Source organism: Triturus cristatus, chromosome 6 (assembly GCF_964204655.1).
Source record: "Triturus cristatus chromosome 6, aTriCri1.1, whole genome shotgun sequence".
Lineage (NCBI taxonomy): Eukaryota > Metazoa > Chordata > Amphibia > Caudata > Salamandridae > Triturus > Triturus cristatus.
Genome location: NC_140589.1, coordinates 1,402,567,413 through 1,402,592,455, shown reverse-complemented (window position 1 = coordinate 1,402,592,455; position 25,043 = coordinate 1,402,567,413). Strand labels below are relative to the sequence as shown.

Sequence of the window (25,043 nt, the reverse complement as noted above, 5' to 3'; positions counted from 1 at the left end):
GGCTCTTTATGCAGACGATCTGATGATCTATACTACCAATTTGCAGGCTTCAATGGTTCAGGTGATTAAAATAGCCAAGGGCTTTGGGAAGGTCTCAGATTATGAGATAAATAGAGGGAAGACCGAGATTATGATCTGGAATATGGACGGGGCATAGAGAGGATCAAAACCGAGATGAGGTATCTGGGAGTGACACAGGGCATAACAAAACTCTCGGAAACAAACTTCAACAGAGTAAAGAAAGAGGTGTGTGATCTGATGGCAGGTTGGACACACCTTCCTTTAACAATCTTTAGTAGAGTAAATTTAGTAAAAATGGTCATACTCCCAAAGGTTACCCTTCCTTTTTAATACAATACCCCTACCTTTTAAAGAAGCGTGGTTTTCGAAATGACAGGGAAAGATCAGTAGCTTTATTTGGGCAGCTAAAGGGCCACTTATTGCCTGGAAGAAGCTAAGGAGGAAGAGAGAAAAGGGAGGCTTAGCCCTCCGGACTTGCAATTTTATGCAAGGGCCTTTCTGCTCAAAAACAGCAGAATGCTGTTGGACAGACCCTTATGTTCCAAAATTGGCAGGATGTTTTCAGGAATTTTGAAGGAAGTAAAAGGAGTTAATACTGGTTTTATGTCGAAGTTCTCTGACCCAAGGTACTTCAAAAAGGTGAGGCTGCAAATTCTACGGGGCATGGCAGAAACTTGGAATCAGATTAAAAGGAAATTAAAACTACCATACTATAGTAATCTGGCCCCAATTTGGGACTCACCAGGCTCTCCGGATTGGACGAAAGATAAGTTGGCGTGTCCTTTTAGGGAGGCTGGCATTGCAAGATGGGACGATTTGTTGGAAAAAGGACAATTGATATCATAGGAGGAGTGCAGAGAAAAACCAAATCATATGGTATCAAGGTTCACATTTCTACAAATTCAAAGTTATTTTCAGTCATCTGCTACAAAGATAGGAGGTTCAAATGAGTTGGAGAAAAGTTTGTTCTTTGAGACACCAAAGAAGAAGGAAATATCACACTGGTATTGGCTCATGATTAAAGAAGCGGATGGGAAGTTCACGCTACTGCAAGAGCTGTGGGGGAGATGCTTGCCGGAGTCTGCGTTGGAGAAATAATGGCAAGTATCTTTTTCTATGCTTTATTAAGTGGTTAAGCCCACCCATTTAAGAAGAAACCATCTCTTTTCAACTCATAGGGTGTACTGTACGCCCCTCAGGCTGTCAAAGCTTGGAAGCAGAGGAGTGGTGGCGTGTCCCAAGTGTGGGCAAATGATGGCAGACGATTGTGGAATGTCCCGTAATACAGACACTCTGGAATGATGTGAGGAAAGCTTTAGCGGATATCCTAAACGTACAGATCCAGGTAGGCCCACTCCTTGTCTTCTTCGGTTCTTTTACTGAATTAGGAGAGTCTGATGAAGAGAAGTCAAAATTAATTTTTTACTCAATATTGTTGGCACGGAGAGAGATATGCAGGAAGTGTATTAGCATAAATCTTCCTATATATAACGATTGGTTGGCTTCCTTAAAAAACATGTTCAGGTTGGATGCGGTATCCATAGAGAAGAAAAGATACACTTTTTGGCTTCCTTTGGTGGACTGGCTGGTGAGAGAGGGTTGAGGGACTCGAAAGAATAGTCCAATGAGTAAGCCTACAGACCTCAGTTTGGGCACTTGATTTTTTTTTCCCTCGGTCTTTCCTTCTGATGAGAGAGCTGGGTGGATGAGATAAGATAAGTGCATATGGAAGGTCTCGATCTACTGGGCAATATTTGAAGCCTCTCTTCTGGCACAAGGGCAAGCTACTTGGACAGGCGTGCTATGGAAGGTGAATCTGAGGCAAACGAGGAAAAAAAAAAGATTCACAATGGACTAATTCTACAGAAGGGATGTTATCAATTTTGAGGGTTGTGGACTGATGGCAAGCTAAATTTACTAATGTGAACATTTACTCTTGAACTGAGGTGTAAATCTACAATTTATTTTGCTATTCATCATTTCCAAGTGTAGACTTGTATGTCTCCATCCACTGAAACCTGGAGGTGGAGACATCTAACAGTAAATTTAGGAGTGTAAAGTTATTACTAGTACTTTTTTACCAGGGGCCTCCAACCTTTTCTGTATTGAGAACTACTTCTGATCAGTGAAAATCATTGTGAGCTACTAAAGTCTAAAGCAACTCGCACATTGTTACCGGACACCCTAAGCCCAGATCCAGTGACTTTAAGCCTAATGTCCATAGAACCAGATACTATGGTTTGAACAAAATACTTTGACTAGGGGCACAATGACAGGACTGCCATGTGTGCTAGTGACAGTGTGCTCTTTGCGGATGTATGAACATGTGTGCGTATGAATATGTATGGGTGGTTGAGCGCCGATATCGTATGTACTTGTGGCACTGGAATACCTTTCGTCATCTGTGGCACCGTTACATGTATAATAAAAAAAACAACAATTTTTTAAATGGGAGAATTTAAAGTCTAGAAAACATTCTACAAAAATGTTCATGATACGGAACATTTTTCTGCACTTTAAATTTCTCCAACTTAAAATAATGGCAGTATTTGTCAGTTATAAATATGGTGCCGTGTCTACCAGCCACTGTAAGCAAGATGCCTGCGGTGAATGAAGGCAACACTCTGAAATGGGAGAAAATTAAACTGAACAGTTAACTTATGAATTCCATAACCCGTGGTGGTGCAGTCAGCTGCAGCTCCTCGCTGCTGCTCTTGCTGGCAATTACAGTAAATCACCTGTCAGGTGGGTGCCTGTGCTGCTCTGTCACTGGTTCTCTTTCTCAGCGCTGGGACACACCAGGGAGTAGCCGCGCGCTTTATAAGTTCCCAGTAACATTAACATAAAACTCATCCTTTAAATGTAATCCCATTTCCATGTGTCACATTTACAAACACCAGACATCCTGCTCCCAGTGGCCTTAGACAAGGTCCATATTTATAACAAAAAAATACAGCCATTTGTTTAAATGGGAGGAATTTAAAGTGAAGAAACATGCGTCATTAAACATTAAGACATAATTGGCTCATTTGAAAGTGGAGAAAAACATTAAGACTTAATGTTTAATAGAAATATATTTCTTCACTTTAAATTTCTCCCATTTAAAAAAAGAGGACTTTATTTTTCAGTTATAAATATGACAAAGTGCCTACTGGCTACTGGGAGCAGGAGCACTGCACAAACCTCAGCTGCCCGTAGGCCAGGGTGGACTGGGTGCTCCTTCCTTCAAACAATACTACCTACCTGTACAACTCCAATGGTTGTCATGCTGTCTCCCCAGAGACACAGACTCGGGTTGGGGCACATCACAGTCAGTAGATGTGCTCTAACTCCTCTCCCACTAAGCAAAACTGCAACCTGCCTCTCCTAGATCAGTGAGTATTTTCCGACGGTGGATCAACAAGGTCTCGTTCATCTCACATGGAATGTCGCACCATATACCTCTGAAATACCATTCCAGGGTCTGCCCGGCAGTATAGGGCTCCTGATGTCTAGGGAAATATCTCACTGGCTTGACAAAAAAAATAGCAACTCTTGTTGACCTCTACTCAGATGGCCCCTTCTATCCTTTGACCAACACATTGCGGAATACAATATCCCTGCGAGCCACTTCCTCATGCACAGGCAACTTGAGCAGATCTACTTAACAATATGGGGAATTACCCACAAGGAACTGCAAACTCAGTTTCGAAAAACTGGTAGAAATGGGCTCAGGATGGCACTTAGTTACTTGGCTATACAAAGTCTTACGGGAACACACCTTCACCCCCCTTAAACAGCTTTGAGAGCACTAGCAAACTGATTTTGGGAGAGGGCAGCATGATTCTGTGTGTTTACATGCACAAGAATATCCTCATTTAATCTCTAGGAATGCCCAATTCAATTATATCCATTTGTCCATATTACACTGAGCATACCTTACCCCCTGCTAAACTTAACCAAATCTTCCCAGACGCACACCTTTGCTGCCCTTGATGCCAATCTGAGACTGCAGATCTCCACCTTCTTCTATGGTCCTGCCAATCCCTCACACAATATTGTCAAGCAGTTCTAGCCACCCTAACAGATTTAACCCATTGCGAGGGATTGGACTCCTAAAAGGCTTGTGCCCTCAGCATCTACTAGCGTCCTAACAGCAATAGGGTGGAGGTTTGGTTCATGGACTTAGCACTCCTCTTAACTAAAAGAGCAATAACCTTGAAGTGGTGTTTGCAACAGCCCCTTCTGGCGACTACCTGGTGGAACATGCGAGCCAACTGTGCGAAGGAAGAAAGTATGGTACTTCGACGAGAGGAGGCAAGAAGCCTCCGCAAACATCCCATAGCAATGGAATGGAAGCTATGTTGATACGCCTTCTACGCATAATCAAGGAAGACTCCTGCCCACCATGAGAATGCAATTTGTTACCATCACTACTGCCACATTCTCTGGAAACCATACACTGATCTCAAATGCTCTGTCACCCCAACTGACAGTTGCCCCCTGCCCATTTCAGCTGCGCAGACCACACTGCACTGTCCGCACGGCTCCTTCATGCATGCTTCTCCTCATAATCCTCCTCCATCAGCAGCAGGCCCGAATACCCACCTCCTAGCCCCTATGCCATGCCAACTTGTTTGCCCAAGTTTATATCATCCCTGATTTTTCATACAGTAATTTCATTTAGTAAAGTTGTTACTCATGTCCTAACTCTCTAATAATAGGATTGTTTATAATGGCTCTAACTGACGCATATTAATCCTGTACAACACTTCAAAAACCACATGTATTTTAAAATGGTTTGCAACAGAAACGCCTCATGAAAATGTTTGAAAAAAAACAAAAAGTAGCAAACTTACACGTGCAGAGAGCTTGTCATATAAAATATATGAGAGGTAGAGATTAACACCCATAGGTTTGTGAATTGCATTTTGTAGTACTGCTTTACATTCTGCAAAAAGCAGTTTGTAGATAAGATACTGAAAACAATGAAGCAGCAGCGGGCTTTGAACACTGGTATAGCCCCGCTTGTGTCAACCTTTCCATGTCCTAATCTGCAGCCTCTGTCTCTCCTGCCTCTCAAGGGTATATGGATTGCACAGGGGAATGACAAAGGCTGTGGACGACGGCATACAGAGAACCTCTCCCCCTTCCTACCATACTCGCAGTGTCACTAGAGACTCGCAAGGAGGAAGGGGGAACTCTCCTCAGCTCCTGTTTCTATTGGTCCTCCAAACATAAAAAAGCAGTTTATCAGAGTCGAGGGAGAATCAGGGACTGACTGCTGCCCATTTTCACAGCTCTTAATGTCCATGCCTGACAGTTAACTTGTCTGTGACCATGCATTCAGCAATCAAACGTTAGATATACACAGCTGTTGTGAAGTGCTTGGTATCTTCTTAGGCACAGTGGTTTTAAACCACGTGTCTCACACACTGCATGTTTTGTATTAGGATATTCCGCTTTATTGTGTGAAATGTTCTAATAGTCTTATAGCCCTTTGAAGAGGGCTATACCAGTCAATAAAGTCCCACTCAATTGTCGTAGGCCCTAGGCTTTGGCTCAGGCCTTTAATGCTTAAGCAAACCTTTAATGGCCAGTACATCTCATTACAGTGGCCTATACGTCTATAACCAGTCATCTACCTCAGTTGTAATGGTCAAATGCAAAACATATTGTACAGGTCTGAAATGGTACAGTAAGCTAAGAAAGAGTGATTATTCAATTCCTTCTTCTATGAGCCAAAAAGTAGGTTCTTGGGAAGCAGAAAGGTTTTTCTGACAATAGTAATACGAAAAAATACTTACTGGACAGCCTTTGATCATTTTCTGTGCGGTTGTCATTTGAATATCTTTTTCAAAGTTCAACTTTAACTAAAAATCAAACCAACAATTTGAGTTAGAAATGAATACAAATATTATGAAACAAATGACATATTTTTACAATGATGATAGACTATACATGTAAATTGTGGTATGCGTCTTATTTATTGGGATGTGGGGGGAGGGGGCAGCAACATATATTATAGAAAAGCAACAAAGATTCCCAGTCTCTAAAGTAAATACATGTTAAGAGGAATTTCTGTCAACATTTACTGCGGGCTTCCTGGAAAACGATTTAGGTCATCTTATAAAAATGTATTTATAGGCCCTTTACCAGAAGGAACGTGAACACATTTAAACATTCTTTTTTAATTTGAAGTAATACAATGTTTAAACCCCTTTTAAGCTAAATTAGTCATTGATGGGAAGTGCTGCTCAGTACTAAAGAAATTAGGTTTCTCTCTCCACCAACAATGTCCTCGAAACTTCAAATGTGTAGCTTAGAGTCACTCCCCTGACTTTGTGCCAGAAGCCTATCTATGCAACAAGATGCCAGCTTTCTTTTACACTAATTAAAAGGCAACATCCTGCCCACAGATCAACTCTAGTTTTAGTTTTGTACACAAACGTTCATAACGTGCTCAATACCTCTACACACCTATGAACCATTAGGAGCATAAACATTTTGTAAACACTTACACTGTTAGCAGCAAAGAGGTTGTACAAAATTAGGTAGAGAACTAGGATGATACTTTCCTGCCACTATCCAAAGTATAAAGCAAACTAACACACTAATTGGATGATGTAATCAGTGATGTCATCAATTGTCATTTGAGATGTCATTTGAGATGTCATAAATGATGACATAGAAAGGTCATGAGTGATATAACATGTGAGGCTATAAGCAGTGCATGGTGGGTGCGCAAGTTTTAGTTAGATCTGCTAACTATAACAGGTGAATTTGTGTGTTTTTTAAGTTCAAAATGTTATGTTAGCAATTACATTTTCAACCAACTATAACGTCACTTTAACCTTTGGTTTTTTCCCAGTAAATTTCTAAGGTTTTAAAAAAAACAAAATCAGATCTTATTATGACACCTAACTACAATGTCACTTTAACCTTTTTTCCCAGTGAATTTCGAAGGTTTTTTTTAAGGTAAATTAACATATAATTACAATTTCTAAACTATGTCACTTTAACCATTGTTTTTTTCAGTGAATTTCTAGGGTTTCTAAACATAAAGTAGCATTCCACTACCATACGTAAAGTCAACCTCCGGCCATACGCGTGGAGGGTTAGCCACAGGGCCTGTGGCCAACCCCTGCAGCCAACCCCTCGCAGTCATCCATTCACCTTTCATCCATCCATTCTTTCTTCCGTCTGTCTATCCAGCCTTTCACTCCATCATCCATCCATCCACTCATTTACCATCCATTTACCCTTTCACTCATCAACCTTCTTTCTCCCATTATCCATCCATCAACCCTTTCACACATCCATCCATCGATTCTTCCTCCTTTTCACTCTTCCATTCTAACATTAATCCTTTCACTCATGTTTGCATGCATCTATCCATCCACCCATTCACTCACCCAGCCATCCACCATTTCACTCGCACATCCACCTATCCTGCCATCCATACTTTCACTCACTCACCTTCCCTCTGTTTTGAGGTAAATACGAGTCTTTGTCTGCCGACAGAAGAGGCCCATCAAAAACCTCACCCCCCCTCCCACTGTAACTGTTAAAGCAGGGGGTTGACAATGCCCCTGTATGGCGCCAAGCAAGCAAAGCAAGTCATTGCAACCCTCCCCAGAAAAGCTACCCTACCTTTCACTCATCCTTTCACTCATCCATCGATCCATCTCCCCTTTCACTCATTGATCCATCCTTTCACACACTCATCCATCCTTTATCTCATCATTCATCCATCTATCCAGCCACCCTTTCACTCATCAATCCCTACATACATCCTTTCACTCATTCAACCATGCATCTAGCCATCTACCATTTCACTCATCCATCTATCCACCATTTCACTCCCACATCTATCCATCCACCTTTTCACTTATCCATCCACCCTTTCATCCAGCCATCCATCTATCTACCTCTTCATTCATTCATCCGTCCTTTCACTTATCCATCCACCTTTTCAGCCCGTCCATCCACCATTCATTTACCCTTTCACTCACTCATACATTAATTCTCTCAACATCCTTCCTTCCACTTACATCCATCTATTCTTCCTCCCTTTCACTCATCTATCCTTACACTCATTCATCCATACATCTAGCCAGCCACCTCTTCAATCAACTAACCATTTCACTCCCAAATCCATCCATCCTTTCACTCACTCACTCACCTCCCCACTCCTTTGCGTTAATTATGAACCTTTGCCTGCCGAGTTGCAGACAGAAGAGGACCATCGAGAAACCACTGCCCCCCCCCGTTGTAGCTGCTAAAGCAGGGGGTTGATGATGCCTCGGTATAGCGCGAAGCAAGTCATCACAACCCTCCCCAGAAAAGCTTGCTCATCTATTCCATCCAAGCATATATCCATTTATCTTTTCATCCTTTCATTCACCCACTGATAATTACTATTTCACCTTTACATTCAGTCATCCATTCAGTGTTTCATCCAACATTCAGTCTGTCACCATTCCGTCCCTCCGTCAGCCCATCCATATCCAAATCTATCCATCAAACAAATCAATCCCATCACTGTCATCCATCCTTTCACTTATCCATCCCTACTTTCATCCATCCACCCTTTCAGTCATCCATCCTTTCGCTTATCCATCCACCCTTTCACTCAGCCATCCTTCCTTTCACTCACCCATCCACCCTTCGACCCATCCATCAACTCATCCATCCATTTGCCCTTTCATGCATCCATTCATCCGTCCATCCATTCACCCTTTCACTCATTCGTCCATCCATCCTTTCACTCATCCAACCATCCACCATTTCATCCAGCCATTTATCTACCCTACCTTTCACTTATCCATCCTTACATTAATCCTTTCACTCATCCATCCATTGATCCATCTCCCCTTTCACTCTTTGATCCATCCTTTTACACACTCATCCATCCATCCTCTCCATCCATCTACCCTTTCACACATCATCCATCCATCCTTCCTCATGGTTTTTGGAGAGTTTCATGGAAATTCGACTCTTTGCTGCCGTCCTTTGGAAGTGCACTTGTTCTGCAATACAACTCAAGGATCTGTCTACACATCTCTCTTAGTAACAAGTGATTTTGGTACATAAAAATTACACTTCCATAGGACAGCAGCAAAGAATCGGTGATGTAGAATTCATGGTAAATGTGCCAACCTGTTAGTCTGGGTAAATTTTGTTCCTCAACATCTCTGACAACGTGGCTTGATGTTTCAATTAAAATCCATGATAATTTGCTTAACCTTTCAGAGAGTTTGTTTAAATGTGAACTTACAATTGAATGTAGAGCATTTGTCTAGTTTTTACCCATTTCATGTCTGTTTCCACCAACTGGTTTTGCAGTTTCTTTTCTAATATACTTTTAGAGCCTTCCTACTTAAGAATGTCCCGATGAATCGTCATCTCAGACATTCTGCTTTATTTATTCGCATTCTGTAACCCCCTGTGCTTTCTATACCCGGTGACTGGGAATCACAAGATCACTGACAGAGTTCCTCCCGTAAGTTTGTTATTGCTCCTCCAGGAGATCACTAGACTCTGCTAAACAGTAACACCAAAAGTCTACCCAAAGCCCCCTTACCTGGCTGTCGGCTGTTGATTAGGTATGCAGGGGCATAGGTCTTTTTACGTGTACTACTGGAAAAGTATCCACTGAATGTCTATAAAAAATCTATATAGTCTCCCTTAACCAAGATCCTACATTACCACATATATATGCTTGCTGTGTGGACAGCTCCCAGAGTAGAAGACGGAGGTTAGGATGAAGGCCATTCCTTCTTTCCTGCTTCCCCTACAACAAAGTGTCCAAAGAGGCCTGCTCTTTAGAGAAACCAAGTTTATTTTCACCATTTCTGATATGGAATCCACATTCAGCCAAAAGACGCCCCCATACCACAAGTCTTAAGATAAAACCAGTTTGGCTATGTGTGAAACAACTCAAACCTAATTGGGAGATCTGGACTGTGCTTTATACACCCTGTACTGGACAGCGCTGAAATTTAATGTTAGCCTCACTTCTAAATTCGCAAATTTCTCGCCAGCCTCAATTTTAGACAAGTACTAGCTCTCTAAATCCAGCACCTGGTATTTACTTTGCCCTTCTCTAAGCTTATTCTTGAGTATTAGGGTAAAGGTGTGGTGCCTGGACTGTGATGCTTCCCATTGCTCCTCTCAAGGGCTTAATTATAAATGTCGATCCACAGTCTCAGATCCTGTTGCTGTGTCACAGATGGAATTCAGATAGCCCAGTGAGAAGGTGTAGGAAAGTGCGTTTCTGTTGCAGCAGCCCCCCCCTTTTTGCCTGATTTCTGATGCACTTTGACTTGATGTTCCCTGGGTCCCTGCCACTCAGGTTCCCAGGGCCTGTGTTCTTTCCCACAACTGTACATTTGTACCCACAATTGGCACCAGTCTGGCCACATGTAAGTCCCTTGTAAAAGGTACCATGGAAGGCCTCTAAGGGCTGCAGCACATATTGTGCCACTCTTAGAGACCCTGTACCTTAAAGAAACCCCCCCCCCCCCATTGGCTACTACTGAGAGACTTATAAAATGCCCCTTAAATAAATACAGCATTTAGGGGGCAGCCCTGAACCCAGAAGGCAGATTCCTGCAACCTACGAAGAAGGACAGAAGAAGTCGCACAGTAGAAGAGACTCAATAGACGAACTGATTTGGCCCCAGCCCTACTGGCCTTTCCTGCAGTTTCCGGAGATCCTGCGTTAAAAGACGACTTGTCCTGCAGCCAGCAACCTCCAAAGTCATGGGAGGACTGACTGCCTTCAACAAAGACTGGATCCCCTGCAAACAGCAGCTCTGTTCCATAGAAAATTCAAAGACAGACTCTGAGCCTGCTAAGGACAAAGAAACTTGACACCTGGAACCACCACTGCCCCAGTCACCTGCAACCCGAGTCCAAATGGCCCACTGGTCCCACCGAGTTCCCCCAGTGCTCCAGAGTCAATGTCCACTGTGGGTTAACCCCTCCAGGACTCCCTGATGTTGACTGCAGCCTCTGCACGGAGACCCCACCCAACCGCGAGTGGCCCGGTAAGGTGAAATCCGACCTCAAAAGGCACCCCTGCATCCGGCTGCCCTGCGCCCTGGAGAAGAGGGCCTGAGGTGCACCTATGTCCCTGAGCCTGCTAACTTACCTGCCCTGCTGTTGCTTCCTCCCAAAAGAAATCCAAAACCAGCAACCTCCATAGGATTGCGTTGGGCTCCCGACCCCTCCTAAGCAGCCTGCACCCGGCCCCCCCTGTGCCGCTTTTAGTGTGGACTTGGTGCTGACCTGGGACCCCCTTTGCCCTCACCTTAATCCTAGGAGCTTGGCTTCCAAGACCGAGTGGCCTGCCCGTGAACAGCCCCCAACCGAGGATCCCCTAGTCCCATTTGGATAACACTGGCATCCTGCACTCTGCACCCGGCCGCCCTAGTGCTGCTGGTGGTGCAATTGGAGTGCCTACCTGGACCTTGGGGAACCTTGGTCCTAACCCCTAAAACGCCCACTCGTAAGTAGTGTACTTACTTGGAGAGCCGCTAACACTTTTCTACTATAGGCACCCATGTTTAGAGATTTTGGGCCTAAAAATGTTTTGTGTTGAACTGTTGTATAGAGAAAAGAGAATTAAATTGCAAAGTATAAAAAGTAGTACTTACCTTGTATTGTGAGATCCCAAGGTGTGGTATCTAGTAATCCAAAAATAACTAAAAGGTAATTTGAAAAATTACTGTGTAATTCAAACTGCATTTTAAAGTGATACAAACCTGTAACAATTGCAAATTCAATCACAACTGCATTTCCTTGAACAGTCTTGCATTTGAGAATATATTTTACTTACCCGTGCCAAGTCCTACTTGGTTCTAAAATAAAACATTAGTATACCTTTCTTTTTATACTTACCTAATTGGTCTGGATTCTGTCTCTGAGTGTGTGTAATCAGTCCTTGATTGAGTGAATGCAATAAATGCTCAACACACCCTCTGGATAAGCCTAACTGCTCGCACACACTACCACAAAGAGAGCTGTTAGTACTTAACTAATTTGGCCTCTGATATACCTCTGGGAACTCCCTGAACTCTGGGAACACTATACCTTACTTTAGTATAGTATATACAAAAACCAGCTTCCTACAGAAGCTCGAGGACAAGGAAGAAAGACTTGGACTTGCATTGAGAATGACTCAAGAAAAGAGCATGGCAAGGAATTGCGAGAGCCAGTAGCATATCTGACTTCCACTGAATCTGAGAAGATTGACCTCTGCATCACAAGAGGGTCAATGACATGCCAGAGACATCGAAGAACGGCAATTGTAGGTGAATCTGTACTATCCCCTCACATGCCTCCTGGGCATCTACCCTATAGAACAGACATTTTCCCTTGGGTCAGGAACCACTGGTAAGCAGTATGTGCAACCTGCAGGAAGTCTTAAAACCCTCTATTGACTGAAGGAGAATTCATCACACATTTCTAGCCTGAGACAAATTTTATGGTTTATGCTTATGCTCATGCGCTTCAAATCATAAAACATCCATGTTCTTGTTTTTCAAGATCAAATAGATGCAGTGTGGCCGCCACACCGCTAACCCATGTCCCTCTTCCATTTGTTAGACTTCTCTCTCTCTCCCCCCCCTACTCCCTCAAATATCTTCTTTTCTTTACCCTATTCCTCTACCATTGCTTATACTCATTGCTGTCCCTAAACGTACCCAGTTGTACACCTTAGCATTCTCTAGTCCCTCTATCTACCTACAAATGAATACCTCTACCTCGGTCTATAACCTATTGACAATCCGTCTATAACCAAGTACTTCAATCACCACCTAGAGCCTTCTACTTCTACCCCATCATCTACACCTTTCCAGGAGCCTGTCCCTCTATCCCTGTCTATCTGTAGGACCTGACTTATTACATAATTCTTCGCCCCCAAACTATACCTTACTCACCCTACCTATTGACTAGATACTTTACCCATGCTTATATCACCTGTACTTCGTCTTATACCCTAATTACTCTACCTATAGTTTAACACTTTGAGCCAGTCATATAGCCTACTGCCCATCCTATGCCCTAGTACAGCAGTACTTAACCTTTTGACTCCTGCAGACCCCCACTGAATCACCCAAGGAAGCCGTGGACCTCTGCTTAAGCCATTTAAACTTCACAAAATGCAAAATCAAGTATATGTGAAACAAATATCCAAATTGTGAAATATTGTATTTAGTTCACAAATAAAAATGAATTAAAAAAGCAATTTTAACTCCCTGGTGGGTGCGGTCCTGGGGCTCCTGCACCCGCCACAGCCGGGCCCCATACGGATACCACCTTGGGTATTTAAGGTCCCTAGGATTAGGGAGACTCTACGGGCAGATACGGAATACTATTTTGCAGAAAATACTGGTTCGGTTACATCAGCGGTTACATTGTGGGGAGCATATGGAGCGGTAATCAAGGGAAGAGCGCTGTCGGTAATGACTTGCCTCAGAGATGAGCGCCGTAGGAAAGTGCGGGAGTTGGAGGCAGACATCCTAAGGCTCGAAGGTGAGAACTCCCGGGATCCAGGGGAGGATACGCATCACATACTAAACATAAAACGGCCGGAATACAAACAGCTGTTATTGGAGGACGCGAGCAGGAGCCTGTTGGCCAGCCGTCATAGAATCTATGAGCAAGGGGAGCGCACTGGGAAGCTTTTGGCCTGGCTGGAACGGAGGGAACGGGCATCGCGTTGGGTGCGTGCACTCAAAGGGACTAGTGGTACCCAGATTACAGATCCGCGAGAGATCGCGGAAACATTTGCCCAATACTACAAATCAGTCTATGCAGCACCAGAGACCTCCCAGGCGGCCTGGGCGGCTGATCTCCTGGCCACTATCGAAGTTGGGGGCCTGTCCGAACAGGACGGTAGGGCACTGGAGGCTGAGTTGCCGCGGAGGAGGTCCACAAGGCCATACTAGACGTCCGATCCAGGAAAGCGGCTGGCCCCAACGGCAACTCAGTGGAATTACTTAAGCCGATGGCCTCATTGCTGGCACCCCACCTGCTCGGCCTTTATAATGAAAGCCGGGAGCTTGCCCTGCTGCCAGAAGATGTTCGAGAGGCCGCCATTGTGGTTATCCACAAACCCGGTAAGCCGGTGGATGAGTGCCAATCATATAGGCCTATCTCTCTGATTGCCATTGAGGCAAAGATTTTGGCCAAGTTATTGGCGAATCGGCTGCTCCCCTTCTTACCGGACTTGATCCATCCAGACCAGTCTGGATTCTTGCCGGGGAGGAATACCGCGCGTAATTTGCGTCGGGTTAACGGAGTCATTGGGCGGGTGCATACCCTTGAGGAAGAGGCCATACTGCTTGCGCTTGATGCACGTATGGCATTTGATACCGTGGCATGGGAATACCTATTTGCTGTCCTCGACCGCATGGGATTCGGCCCCAAATTTAAGGGCTGGATTCAGTTGTTATATGCGCACCCCAGGGCACATGTTGTGGTGAACAACTATCGATCTTCCTCCTTTCCCCTCGGTCGAGGCACCAGGCAGGGCTGCCCGCTGTCGCCCCTGCTCTTTGCTATGGTTCTCGAGCCATTGGCGGTGTGGATACGGGGAGACCCCGAGATCAGAGACCTGAGGTGGACGGATGAGCACGAGTACCGTATATCGCTGTATGCCGACGATATCCTGCTATACCTAGCTTCCCCCGCTCGGTCGCTCCGTCGGGTACTCCATATTTTCCACATTTTTGGGGCGCACTCAGGGTATCAAATAAACTGATCTAAATCCCAGATGTATTCCCTCTGGGGTGATCCCCCCCTTAAGTCCTAGAGGCTACACCATCCCGATGGCCCGTCAGGGGTTTCTCTATTTGGGGATATTCATCACCACAGACGTTGGGTTGTTCCTGGAGAGGAATCTCCAGCGGGTATTACGGCGATTTTGCGCGGATGTGGCGCACTGGAAAACCCTTCCTCTCACATTGTTGGGAAGAGCGTCCTTATTCAAGATGCTCGCTCTGCCCTGTTTTTTGTACGTGTTACAGAACACGCCCAACCCGGTTACCAACTCCTATTTTTCGCAGATCGAGGCCGCGGTACGTGAATTGCTCTGGGACAATAAGCCGCCACGTATTGCAATGGCTAAGCTAACTATGGGATGGTACGATGGGGGAATAGGACTGCCGGACTTGCGCCGGTATTATCAAGCCTCACAACTGACGGCCATAAACAGTTGGGTGTTCGGGAGACACGACGACCCGAGCTTCCGCACTGACCACTGGCTGTTAGGAAAAGGGAGTTATAACAGAGCCCTATACACCAATCACAAGAAGTTGGGATTGACAGGCCCAACGGCGCGCGCGGTGGAAGTGTGGCACGGGGTACAGAATCAGATGGGATGGAGGGGTCGCCTGACAAAGGCAACCCCACTATGGGAGCCGGACATACTGGGGAGACTCAGTTCCTACACAGGATTCGATAAATGGGACTTGATCGGAATCTCTAGGGTGGGCGACGTGTGGGTAAAAGGGCGAAAGGCATCTTTCCCGGAACTTCAGGCCAAGTACCAGTTAGCCCCATCGGAGGGATTTCGCTACTTGCAGATTAGCCATGCTATAGAATCGGCTCGGCCCAAAGACGCACCCCTTCCGGACTCCTCGCTCTTGGAGGATAGACTCCTGTTGGATCCTATGAACCGCAAGGCCATATCGCTCACGTATAAGAAGCTAATCAATAATAGAGGTGACCCTATGACTAAGCTTAGAGCGGCCTGGGAGGCCGACCTGGGGGTCATGCCCGATGAGGATTGGAGGGAGGCATTGTCCTCGCCCAGAGAGGTGGCTATCCCTATGCGTCTACGGCTGGTGCAACTCAAAGTCCTTCATAGGGTATATTTCGATGCCAGATTATTGCACAGACTCAATAGGCGGCCAGACTCGCAATGCCTCCGGCAATGTGCACTGACTGGCACATTTTTTCATATACTATGGGAATGCCCCCGCATACAGGAATACTGGGTCAATGTCACCAGGCAAATGGCCAGGGCTTGTGATAAGACAATATACCCGACACCCACGCTATACCTGCTGAACATCTGGGTAGCGACGGACCTCACGCAAATTGAGCAAGAATGGGCCTCAGGGGGATGGGGGGGTAGTCAAGAGGAACATTGCACAGCGATGGGGAGTAGGCACCTCACCAAAATTAGCGGATTGGGCTAAGGATATGGACTACGCCATGCTAGCGGAGAAAGCGGTGTTCAAGGAGAGGGGGTGCCCGCGCAAATGGGATCACAAATGGGGAAAATGGAATAAGTATAGAGGCAACATCTGTATCTCTCCGACAATTGAACTTAGGAATGAGAGACAGCGGATGCTGGGAGGAGCAGCACTTGATCAGCATAACACTGAGTAAAGGGTCCCGAGAGGCCGCTTGTCAGGAGGATTCCAGGTAAAATGAATGGTATAACAAAACAGGAGCCACGGGGGGCGATCTTTATACTCGGAAATGTAATGATGTTGGTTGGCTGTGTGGTGAAGGGGGTGGAGGAATGGATGAAATGGTAATGGTAGACATCTTCACATTGTCAACATATTTGTTATGCTCGCTGTCTTGGTTATTAATAAAAAGTGTTTTTTAAAAAAATAAAGCAATTTTAATGAAAAGTTTGGACTTTTATTTCTAAAAGACAGAGCAATGTGCTGGAGTCTAGCATATCACCATGTCTTTTTGCTCCAAACGTATGCTCTCTTTTAGTTGGCGTATATCTGTGCTTGAATTGAGGTAATCAATTGTCCATATCAGATTCAGTTTTTTCCTGCTCCTATCAATCAACCTCAAAATACCAACTAAATTTACAGCATCCAATTTCAAACACCTTCACGTTTATAAAGCATTTTAAGATTTTGACTATTGCGTTTTGTTTTATAATGCTATGTTAATCTGCTAATATTTAATTTTCAAAGCATGAGTAGGCATCATGAACCCCCTGCCCTAGTACATTCACCATGGCCTAGATCTAAGTCATCCACCTTTTATAGACAAGTCTTTGTAACCTTGCACCTCTACTTGTAACTATGCCTTACTTACTTTACTCCCACCTGTACTGTATGCTTAACTTGACCAACATCTTATGGTTTGTACTCCTACCTTCACCCTATTGCCTCACCTCTGTTATTACGTCTAACCACCTGTAACACTGACCATACCCTGATCTTTCGCCCCTGCCTATAAAAAAGGTATCTATACCTATAGGTTTACCCTATATGACCGTACATACCTCCTAGAACATATACGCCATACTGATACCTTTGTAGCCACATAACGTCCCACACCTTTGAAGTTCTATTTCGACATATACCTTAGTGTCTCTACCTCTACCCATACCCATACTGTAATACCTCTAATCCTGCTCGTTTGGGGCCTTACTTGCTTTTTTGTTCCCTGTTCTGGTGTTTTTGTTATGGGAATTTCCTCAAATTTTTCAACAAAGTGAGTTTTCTTCATTTCTAAAACTCATTGAAATGGAGCTTCACCAGTCTGGGGATGTCAGGCAGATGTTCTTCATTTTGGCTTTTTCTCCAAAACGAGGTAGTGCCTACTGGAGGCTTGAAATCCTAAGGAAGGGTCTGCTTCTACATTTCCTCCTCTTGTAGGATCCCTGGTTGAACATGCTGATTGGAAGTTTGTAGTTGGTTCGTAATGCTGTGGTTGTTTCTACAAGGTCCCTCTGCCTTTGCCCCAGTCCACGTTATGGAAGCACAGAAAAAACTTATATTTGAAACCAGAAGAATGCTTTTAATGCAGGCTTGATATAGTCACACTTGCGAAAATGTAGGCCTATTCTGTATGCTCAGTTCTGTAGTCTTTGTGGCTTGGCAAGGAGTTTCTTATTGGGTGGGGGGTTATTATAAATGATGTTGCCGTAGTACTGGTAAGCCATGACCTGAGCTCTTCTCTGCTTCATTAGCTAATCAGTTTGGAGTTGCGATCCAGTTTTTCATAACAGAGAGAGATGGAAGTTGAAACCCTTCGCTACTGTACTGACTTGAGGGTCAAACTAAACTTCAGAGTCAAAAAAAGTCTCTCCTGGTTCCTTACTTTCGTGGTGGTAGGAGGAGCAGTGCCGAAACCGGGGGGAAGGGGTGAGGGGCAGGTAGTCACAGTGAAGTATCCCAGACTTGCCTGCTTCCATGAATAGAATGTCAGATTTTGTTCCATTCTTTATTTTCCAGGTCTTAATTTTATCTGATCATACTTTTGTTGTAAATAAAGTCCTGGACAGTGTCAAAGGTGGCTCTGCCTCTGCGGTCATCACTGAGTGTCATTACTTAGTGTCAGGCTATTTCTGAGTTTCAAACCGTATCCAACTCCTAAAATACATCTAATATGTTCAATCCCTCTGCCAGTGGTGAGTAGAGATGAAATCAGGAATATCTGCTTGGCAAATCAGTAGTAAGCAACAGTGGCGGCAGGTAGGAAACAGGGGTGTGGGGAGGACAAATAAAAAATAAAAAAAACACTTACCCTTTTGCCAGCCGCCGTCAGCAACTTCGGTCCCTTCTCACGCAGCCTTCTCCTCAGCTTCAGTGGAAGCAGGAAGCACACAGGCTCCCTCTCCTAAGCCAATCACAACGCTGCAATGCGGCGTTGTGATTGGTCTGAGCGCCGTGGTTCAGCACTCAAACGGGGATACAGGGAGCCTCGGCGTGTTCCCCACAAGGCTGTGTAAAGCAGCCTGGTGGAGAACATACAATGTGCACATAATGGTTTGGCCGGCCCAAGACGGCCGGCCAAACAGTCATGCGCACTTAGAGTGTGCTCACCACTCCCCCTGTGACCCCATCCCCACCCGCCCTAACCTAGCCCCGTAATGAAAAAAAAAAAATAATAATAACAAGGTTATCATTTTATTTTTCCTTTCTCCTGCTTTAAGAGCAGTGGGGCGATGCTCCTCCGCCTTAGCGAAGGAGCGGCCCTGGAAAGCAACAATTACTCTCAATAGTAATTGCCCATTAACCACGGACTGCTCCAAGACCTCTAGGAAAATGATGACAATCTAGAATTCATAATTTGTAGGTTTATAAACTAGAGATATACAAAGCATACTCCCAATACACGCACAGACAGATAAAATCAAATGCCACACAGCATATCAATCCATTCTCCAAAATTATCAACTCTCTCTCATTAACATCTCTACACAACTGTGACTAAGTTGGGGCTTACTTTAAAAAGTCAAACGGACAGTTGCAAGTTTGCATAGAGCTTTATCCGGTGTGGGCAAAACAGGACAAGTCCACTTGGCTAATTTGTGTGATTATTGCAAGGTAAAGTGTCACTCTAGAAACAGCTCAAAAACATGAATAAAGGCCATTCTAGATACAAGATACATTATTACAAACATCATAGTTTGCAAAAGTTCAAGTCAAAGCAATTTTGGTCACAGTCAATATGAAAAACAAATAAACTAAAGGAATATGCTACTTACCAGTATGCATCTGTTCTTGGCATGTAGAGCTGCAGATCTACACACTTGTGCATAGATCGCCATCTGGTGTTGGGCCCGGATGTTTGCAGTTTGTTTTTCCTCTTGGAAAGTCTTTGGAAGTCACGAGGTCGGTGACTCCTCCTTTGGATCGTATTGCGCATGGGCTTCGGCTCCATCCTCAGATTGTTTTTTCCCAGCAGGGAAAGATGGAGCGTAGTAGTAACAGTGAAGATGCCCATGTGTGTGCTATCTAAATAAGATAAACTGGAACAGATAAAGGAAGCCGGGGAAGCGGGTGGGCGTGTGTAGATCTGCAGCTCTACATGCCAAGAACAGATGCATACTGGTAAGTAGCATATTCCGTTCGAGGCATATGAGCTGCAGATTACACACTTATGCATAGATTATATAGCAGTACCCACCGTTAGCGGCGACCACCCGTATCTGTTGCAGTGGTTTGAAATAACGTTTTGAGTACAGCCTGGCCCACTCTAGCCAGTTGCTTAGTTTGCACATCTACACAATAGTGTTTGGTGAAAGTGTGCGGTGTTGACCATGTAGCTGCTTTGCAGATATCATCTAATGGGATGTTCCCTAAGAATGCCATGGAAGCCCCTATTTTTCGTGTAGAATGGGCTTTCGGGGGAATGGATAGCGTTCGCTTTGCTTTATGGTAGCAGATTTGAATGCATTTTACAATCCACCTAGCTATCCCCGATTTTGAGATGGGGTTACCTTTGTGTGGTGGAGAGAAAGAAACAAACAGTTGTTTGGTCTTACGGAAAGGTTGTGTTCTCTGAATGTAGTAGAGTAAGGCTCGTTTGACATCCAGTGTGTGAAGAGCCCTTTCTGCAACAGTCTGTGGTTGCGAGAAAAATACTGTTAGTTCTACTGTTTGGTTTAGGTGAAAGGGAGAAATGATTTTAGGGAGGAATTTTGGGTTGGTACGGAGAACAACCTTGTTATGGTGCATTCGGAGAAAGGGTTCTTGAATGGTAAGTGCTTGTATTTCACTGACCCTTCTAAGGGAAGTGATGGCTACAAGAAAAGCGGTTTTTCATGTTAGGAATTGTAGTTCGGATTTATGCAGAGGTTCGAAGGGAGGCCCCATTAGCCTTGTGGGAACGTTATTTAAGTTCCACACAGGTGAGGGTGGCACTCTGGGGGGAATTATTCTTTTAAGGCCTTCCATGAAGGCTTTAACGGCAGGTACTCTAAAGAGTGAGAGATGCTGCCTGTTTTGTAGGTAAGCTGCAATAGCTGTGAGGTGTAGTCGAATGGACGTATAGGCTAGATAGCACCTTTGTAGGTGCAGTAAGTAGCCTACTATGTGTTGAATGGACACGTCCAATGGATTGATGGTGTTGGTATGGCAATATACAACAAAACGTTTCCACTTGGCGGCGTAGCACGCTCTAGTGGTAGGTCTTTTAGCTTCTCTGATGACGTTCATACAGTCAGGGGGAAGATTTAGGTACCCGAATTCTAGGACTTCAGGAGCCAGATTGCAAGGTTGAGCTGCGCTGGGTTCGGGTGTTTGATCTCTCCATGGTTCTGGGTTAAGAGGTGTGGAGAGAGGTGTAGTTTTTGGTGCGGCACTACAGATAGTTCCAGCAGTGTGGTATACCACCGTTGTCTGGCCCACGTTGGAGCTACTAGGATCAGTGTGAGGGAGTGTTGTTGCAGTTTGCGCACCACTAGTGGAATGAGTGGGAGAGGTGGAAAAGCGTACATCCATATCGCATTTCCTTTGGACAATGGGTGTGGGTATCTGGCGGCGAAGCTTGGGCATTTGGCGTCTTCGTGGGTGGCGAAGAGGTCTATCTGTGGATGCCCCCACATTTGAAAGTACGGGTGAAGAACTTGCGGGTGAAGCTCCCACTCGTGGATCTGTTGTGTCTGCCTGCTGAGCAGATCTGCCACTGTGTTTTGGACTCCTGGGACATGCTGAGCTAGGAGAAAGATTTTCTGGGGTATTGCCCATCTCCATATGCTCTGTGCTAGTTGAGAGATCTGTGGAGAGTGTGTGCCGCCTTGTTTTGAATATAATACATGGCTGTCATGTTGTCTTTGCGGATCAGGACTGCCTTGCCTGAAATTTTAGTTTGAAAAGATTTTAGGGCTAAGAAGATTGCTAGTAACTCCAGATGGTTGATATGGAGTAACTTTTGTTGAGGTGTCCACTTGCCCTGTGTGGTGAGATGTAGTAGATGAGCTCTCCAGCCGGAGAGCGATGCGTCCGTTGTCAGTACTATTTGAGGAACCGGGTCCAGGAACGGTCGACCTTTGGAAAGGTTTGTGGTGTTTCACCACTGCAGAGAGCGATAGGTGCGACCGTCTACCAACACCAGATCTGTTAATTGACCCTGGGCCTGGTTCCAATGGCGCGCTAAGCACTCTTGGAGAGGACGCATCTGGAGTCTTGCGTGTGGTACTATGAAGATGCAAGAGGCCATCATCCCTATTAGTTGCATAAACACTCGAGCTGGAAGGGAGTGTTTTATTATGAATTTTGCGCGTAGAGCTTGAATGCTTGCAATCCTGGCAGGATTTGGGTAGGCTAGTGCTCTTGAGGTGTCTATGGTGGCACCGAGGTATTGTTTTATGTGGGATGGTTGGAGATGGGACTTCTGGTGGTTTACTGTGAAGCCCAGCTGGTGGAATAATTGAATGGTGGTAGACGTGTGTTGTACACACTGATTGTATGACCTGGCTTTTATCAGCCAGTCGTCTAAGTATGGGAAGACGTGGATGTGTTGTCTTCGCAAATGTGCTGCTACCACTGCTAGGCACTTGGTGAATACCCTTGGCGCTGTTGTGACTCCGAACGGGAGCACTCTGAATTGGAAGTGTTGTCCGTCCACTACAAAACTGAGGTACTTGCGGTGAGCTTTGTGCACTGGAATGTGAAAACAAGCGTCTTTTAAGTCTAAGGTGGTCAAAAAGTCGTTTTGTGAGAGGAGCGGAAGTACCTGCTGAAGCGTTACCATATGAAAATGGTCGGAGTGTATGTATGTGTTTAGGGGCCGGAGATCTAGGATGGGCCGTAGAGTCTCGTCCCTTTTTGGTATGAGAAAATATAGGGAGTAGACTCCCATGTTTTGTTGGTTGGTAGGAACGGGTTCTATTGCTTGTTTCTGTAGGAGGGAGGTTACCTCCTGCTTCCTGCTCTTGTGACATTGGGCGCTGCCTGGGTGGAATGTTTGCGGGGGTAGATATTTATTCTAGGCAGTAGCCTGATTGAATTATCTGTGTTTCCCATTTGTCTGAGGTGATGGTAGCCCAGACGGGAAGGAAATGTTGGAGTCTGCCCCCGACCGGAGTGGAATGGTCTGGGGGGAGCCGGGGGAAGTCATTGGGTAGGCGTTGTGGCAGAGCGGGCGTTGTTTGTTTTGCCTCTGCCTTTATTATTGTTACCCCTAAAGCCGCCTCTTTGATAACCCCTTGTGAAGGTGGACTGAGTGGGGGATTTGTACGAAGTGGACGCGGTGTCTGAGGAGTATCCTCTAGATGTACTTCGAAAGGAAGAGCGGCGAAAGGAGCGTCTAGGAGGGTGTAACTGTAAAGCTCCCATGGATTTCGCCGTATCCGTATCCTTCTTCATTTCTTCTAGGGCCTCATCCACGTTTGGGCCAAATAGATGTTCCTGGTCAAAGAGATGGTTAAGGATGGTTTAAACCCTGATATTCGTAGCCAAGCATGGCGACGGAGGAGGACGCTGGTATTGATGGCTCTGGAAGCTGTCTTCTGCATCTAAGGCACAGCGTATAGAGGTGTTAGTGATAGTCTTACCCTCTTGAATTAGTTCGTTGGCCCTAGCTTTATATTTTTCAGGGAGGTGGTGCATTATGCTTTCTAACTCGTCATAATGTGCCCTGTCATATCTGGCCAATAGCGCTTGAGTATTGGCGATACGCCACATATTGGCTGCTTGTGACGCAGTGCGCTTTCCTGATGCGTCCAGTAGCTTTGACTCTTTGTCAGGCGGTGGTGCTTTGCCTGACGCCTGAGAATTTGCCCTTTTACGTGCAGTGGACACCACTAGGGAATCTAGTGGCGCTGGCCCACTGATGTAGGAGGGATCTGTGGGGGCAGCTTTGTATTTCTTTTCTATGCGTGGGTTAATGACCCTGGCCCTAACTGGGTCCTTAAAAACTTCTGGCGCATGTTTTACCACTCCTTTAAGCATAGGTAATATGGAGGTAGACCTATGTGTGGTGTCGAATGTGTCGAGGAGGAAATCTTCCTCCACGGGGTCGGTTTGCAAGTCTACCCCGTGATAGTGTGCTGCCCTCTGAAGTAGATGGTGGAACCCCAATGAGTCTTCCGGTGGAGATGGCCTGGAGGGATAAAGGTCATCTTGTGGGACGTTGGGGATATCCGGGATATTGTAATCGTCCCATGGGTCTGGGGATCCTGTAGAGTGGGGTCCCCTGTGGGTAGGTCCTGGGGGACATCCCCTATGTCATCATATGGGTCCCCGTGATCATCATCGTGTGGAGAAGGGGTGGGAGAACGATGAGGTTGGGGTGGAGAAGGCGGAGGGGGAGGAGGTGAGAGAGGTGGGGAAGGTATTCTGAAGAGAGAGGTAGCAGAGTCCTTCCTCTTTGGAGGCGGAGGTGGAGCAGGCTTCTCCAAATGTCTCTTTTTGGAAGACAGTGTCAAATGTCCCGTTTTTGGATCCTTGGTGAGTGTTTTTTGCAAGGGATCCAGTGTAAATAAGTCCGGTGAGGCTGGTCTGTCCGTCGGCGCCGAAGGCGTCGAGGCCGTTGGCATTTTAGGCTTTTCCGTGCCGGTTCGTTGTTTGGAACCTGGTTTTGGAACCTCCGGACGCTTGGTCGGCGCCGAGATGGATTTCGGCCTCGTAGTGCCGGTGGCCTTGTGTGCTTTGGTCGGCACCGAAGGTGGTGTCGGTGCCGAAGAGCTGGGTTTCGACCCCGAGTGCTTCGGTGCAGAGCTCGGTGTCGGTATGGAGGTTGGCTTCTTTTTCGGTGCCGAAGCGTGTTTATCGGCACTGAGGATAGGCTGGCTCGAGCCCGAACCGCCGGAAGGCTTGCTTGGCTTCTTCACCGGGCCCGAAGGTGGGTTGTTGGAAGCAGTGTCCTTGGTCTTGCCTAGGCCCGGAGGCGAAGGTGTGACCGGAGCCTTTTTCGGTGCCGGCAGGGATGTGGGGGGGGGGGGGGTCAGTACTCACGACCCTCTGCGCCGGGGTGATGTCCTCCACATCTGTGTCGTCGGCCTCGGAAGCGCTGACGAGGCCCTCTTCGGTGTACCGCTCTGGAGCGTCGATGTCGTCCGGAATCGTCGTCGAGGAGTGCGCCATAGTTCTTCTGGCTCTTCGGTCCCGAATAGTCTTTTTGGACCGGAAGGACTTACATGCCGGACAGTCTCGAGCCTCGTGTTCAGGGGAGAGGCAGAGATTGCATACCTCGTGGAGATCGGTGTGGTGGAATTTGGACCCACATCGAGGGCACTTTTTAAATGGAGTCCTTTCCATTAGCCAGGACCGAAGCTTGGAGAGGCCCAAAGGCGCCGTCGATGACTGGAACTGAATGTC

At 45.9% G+C, this 25,043-nt stretch overlaps 1 protein-coding gene and 1 long non-coding RNA gene across 4 annotated transcripts in view; one reads left to right on the top strand and one right to left on the bottom strand.

The window, feature by feature from the left end:
• The window catches only part of ECT2L (epithelial cell transforming 2 like), a 445,514-nt gene that overhangs the window by 38,147 nt on the left and 382,324 nt on the right, over positions 1-25,043 (bottom strand). For all 3 annotated transcript variants that reach the window (XM_085612467.1, XM_085612469.1, XM_085612468.1), the window contains one exon: positions 5,808-5,873. In XM_085612467.1, coding sequence (XP_085468593.1) covers positions 5,808-5,873 — 66 coding nt within the window. The remainder of the gene's footprint in view (positions 1-5,807; positions 5,874-25,043) is intronic.
• LOC146821468 (uncharacterized) overlaps positions 1-25,043 on the top strand; it is a 52,157-nt gene that overhangs the window by 8,637 nt on the left and 18,477 nt on the right. The gene's annotated exons all lie outside the window — the stretch shown is intronic.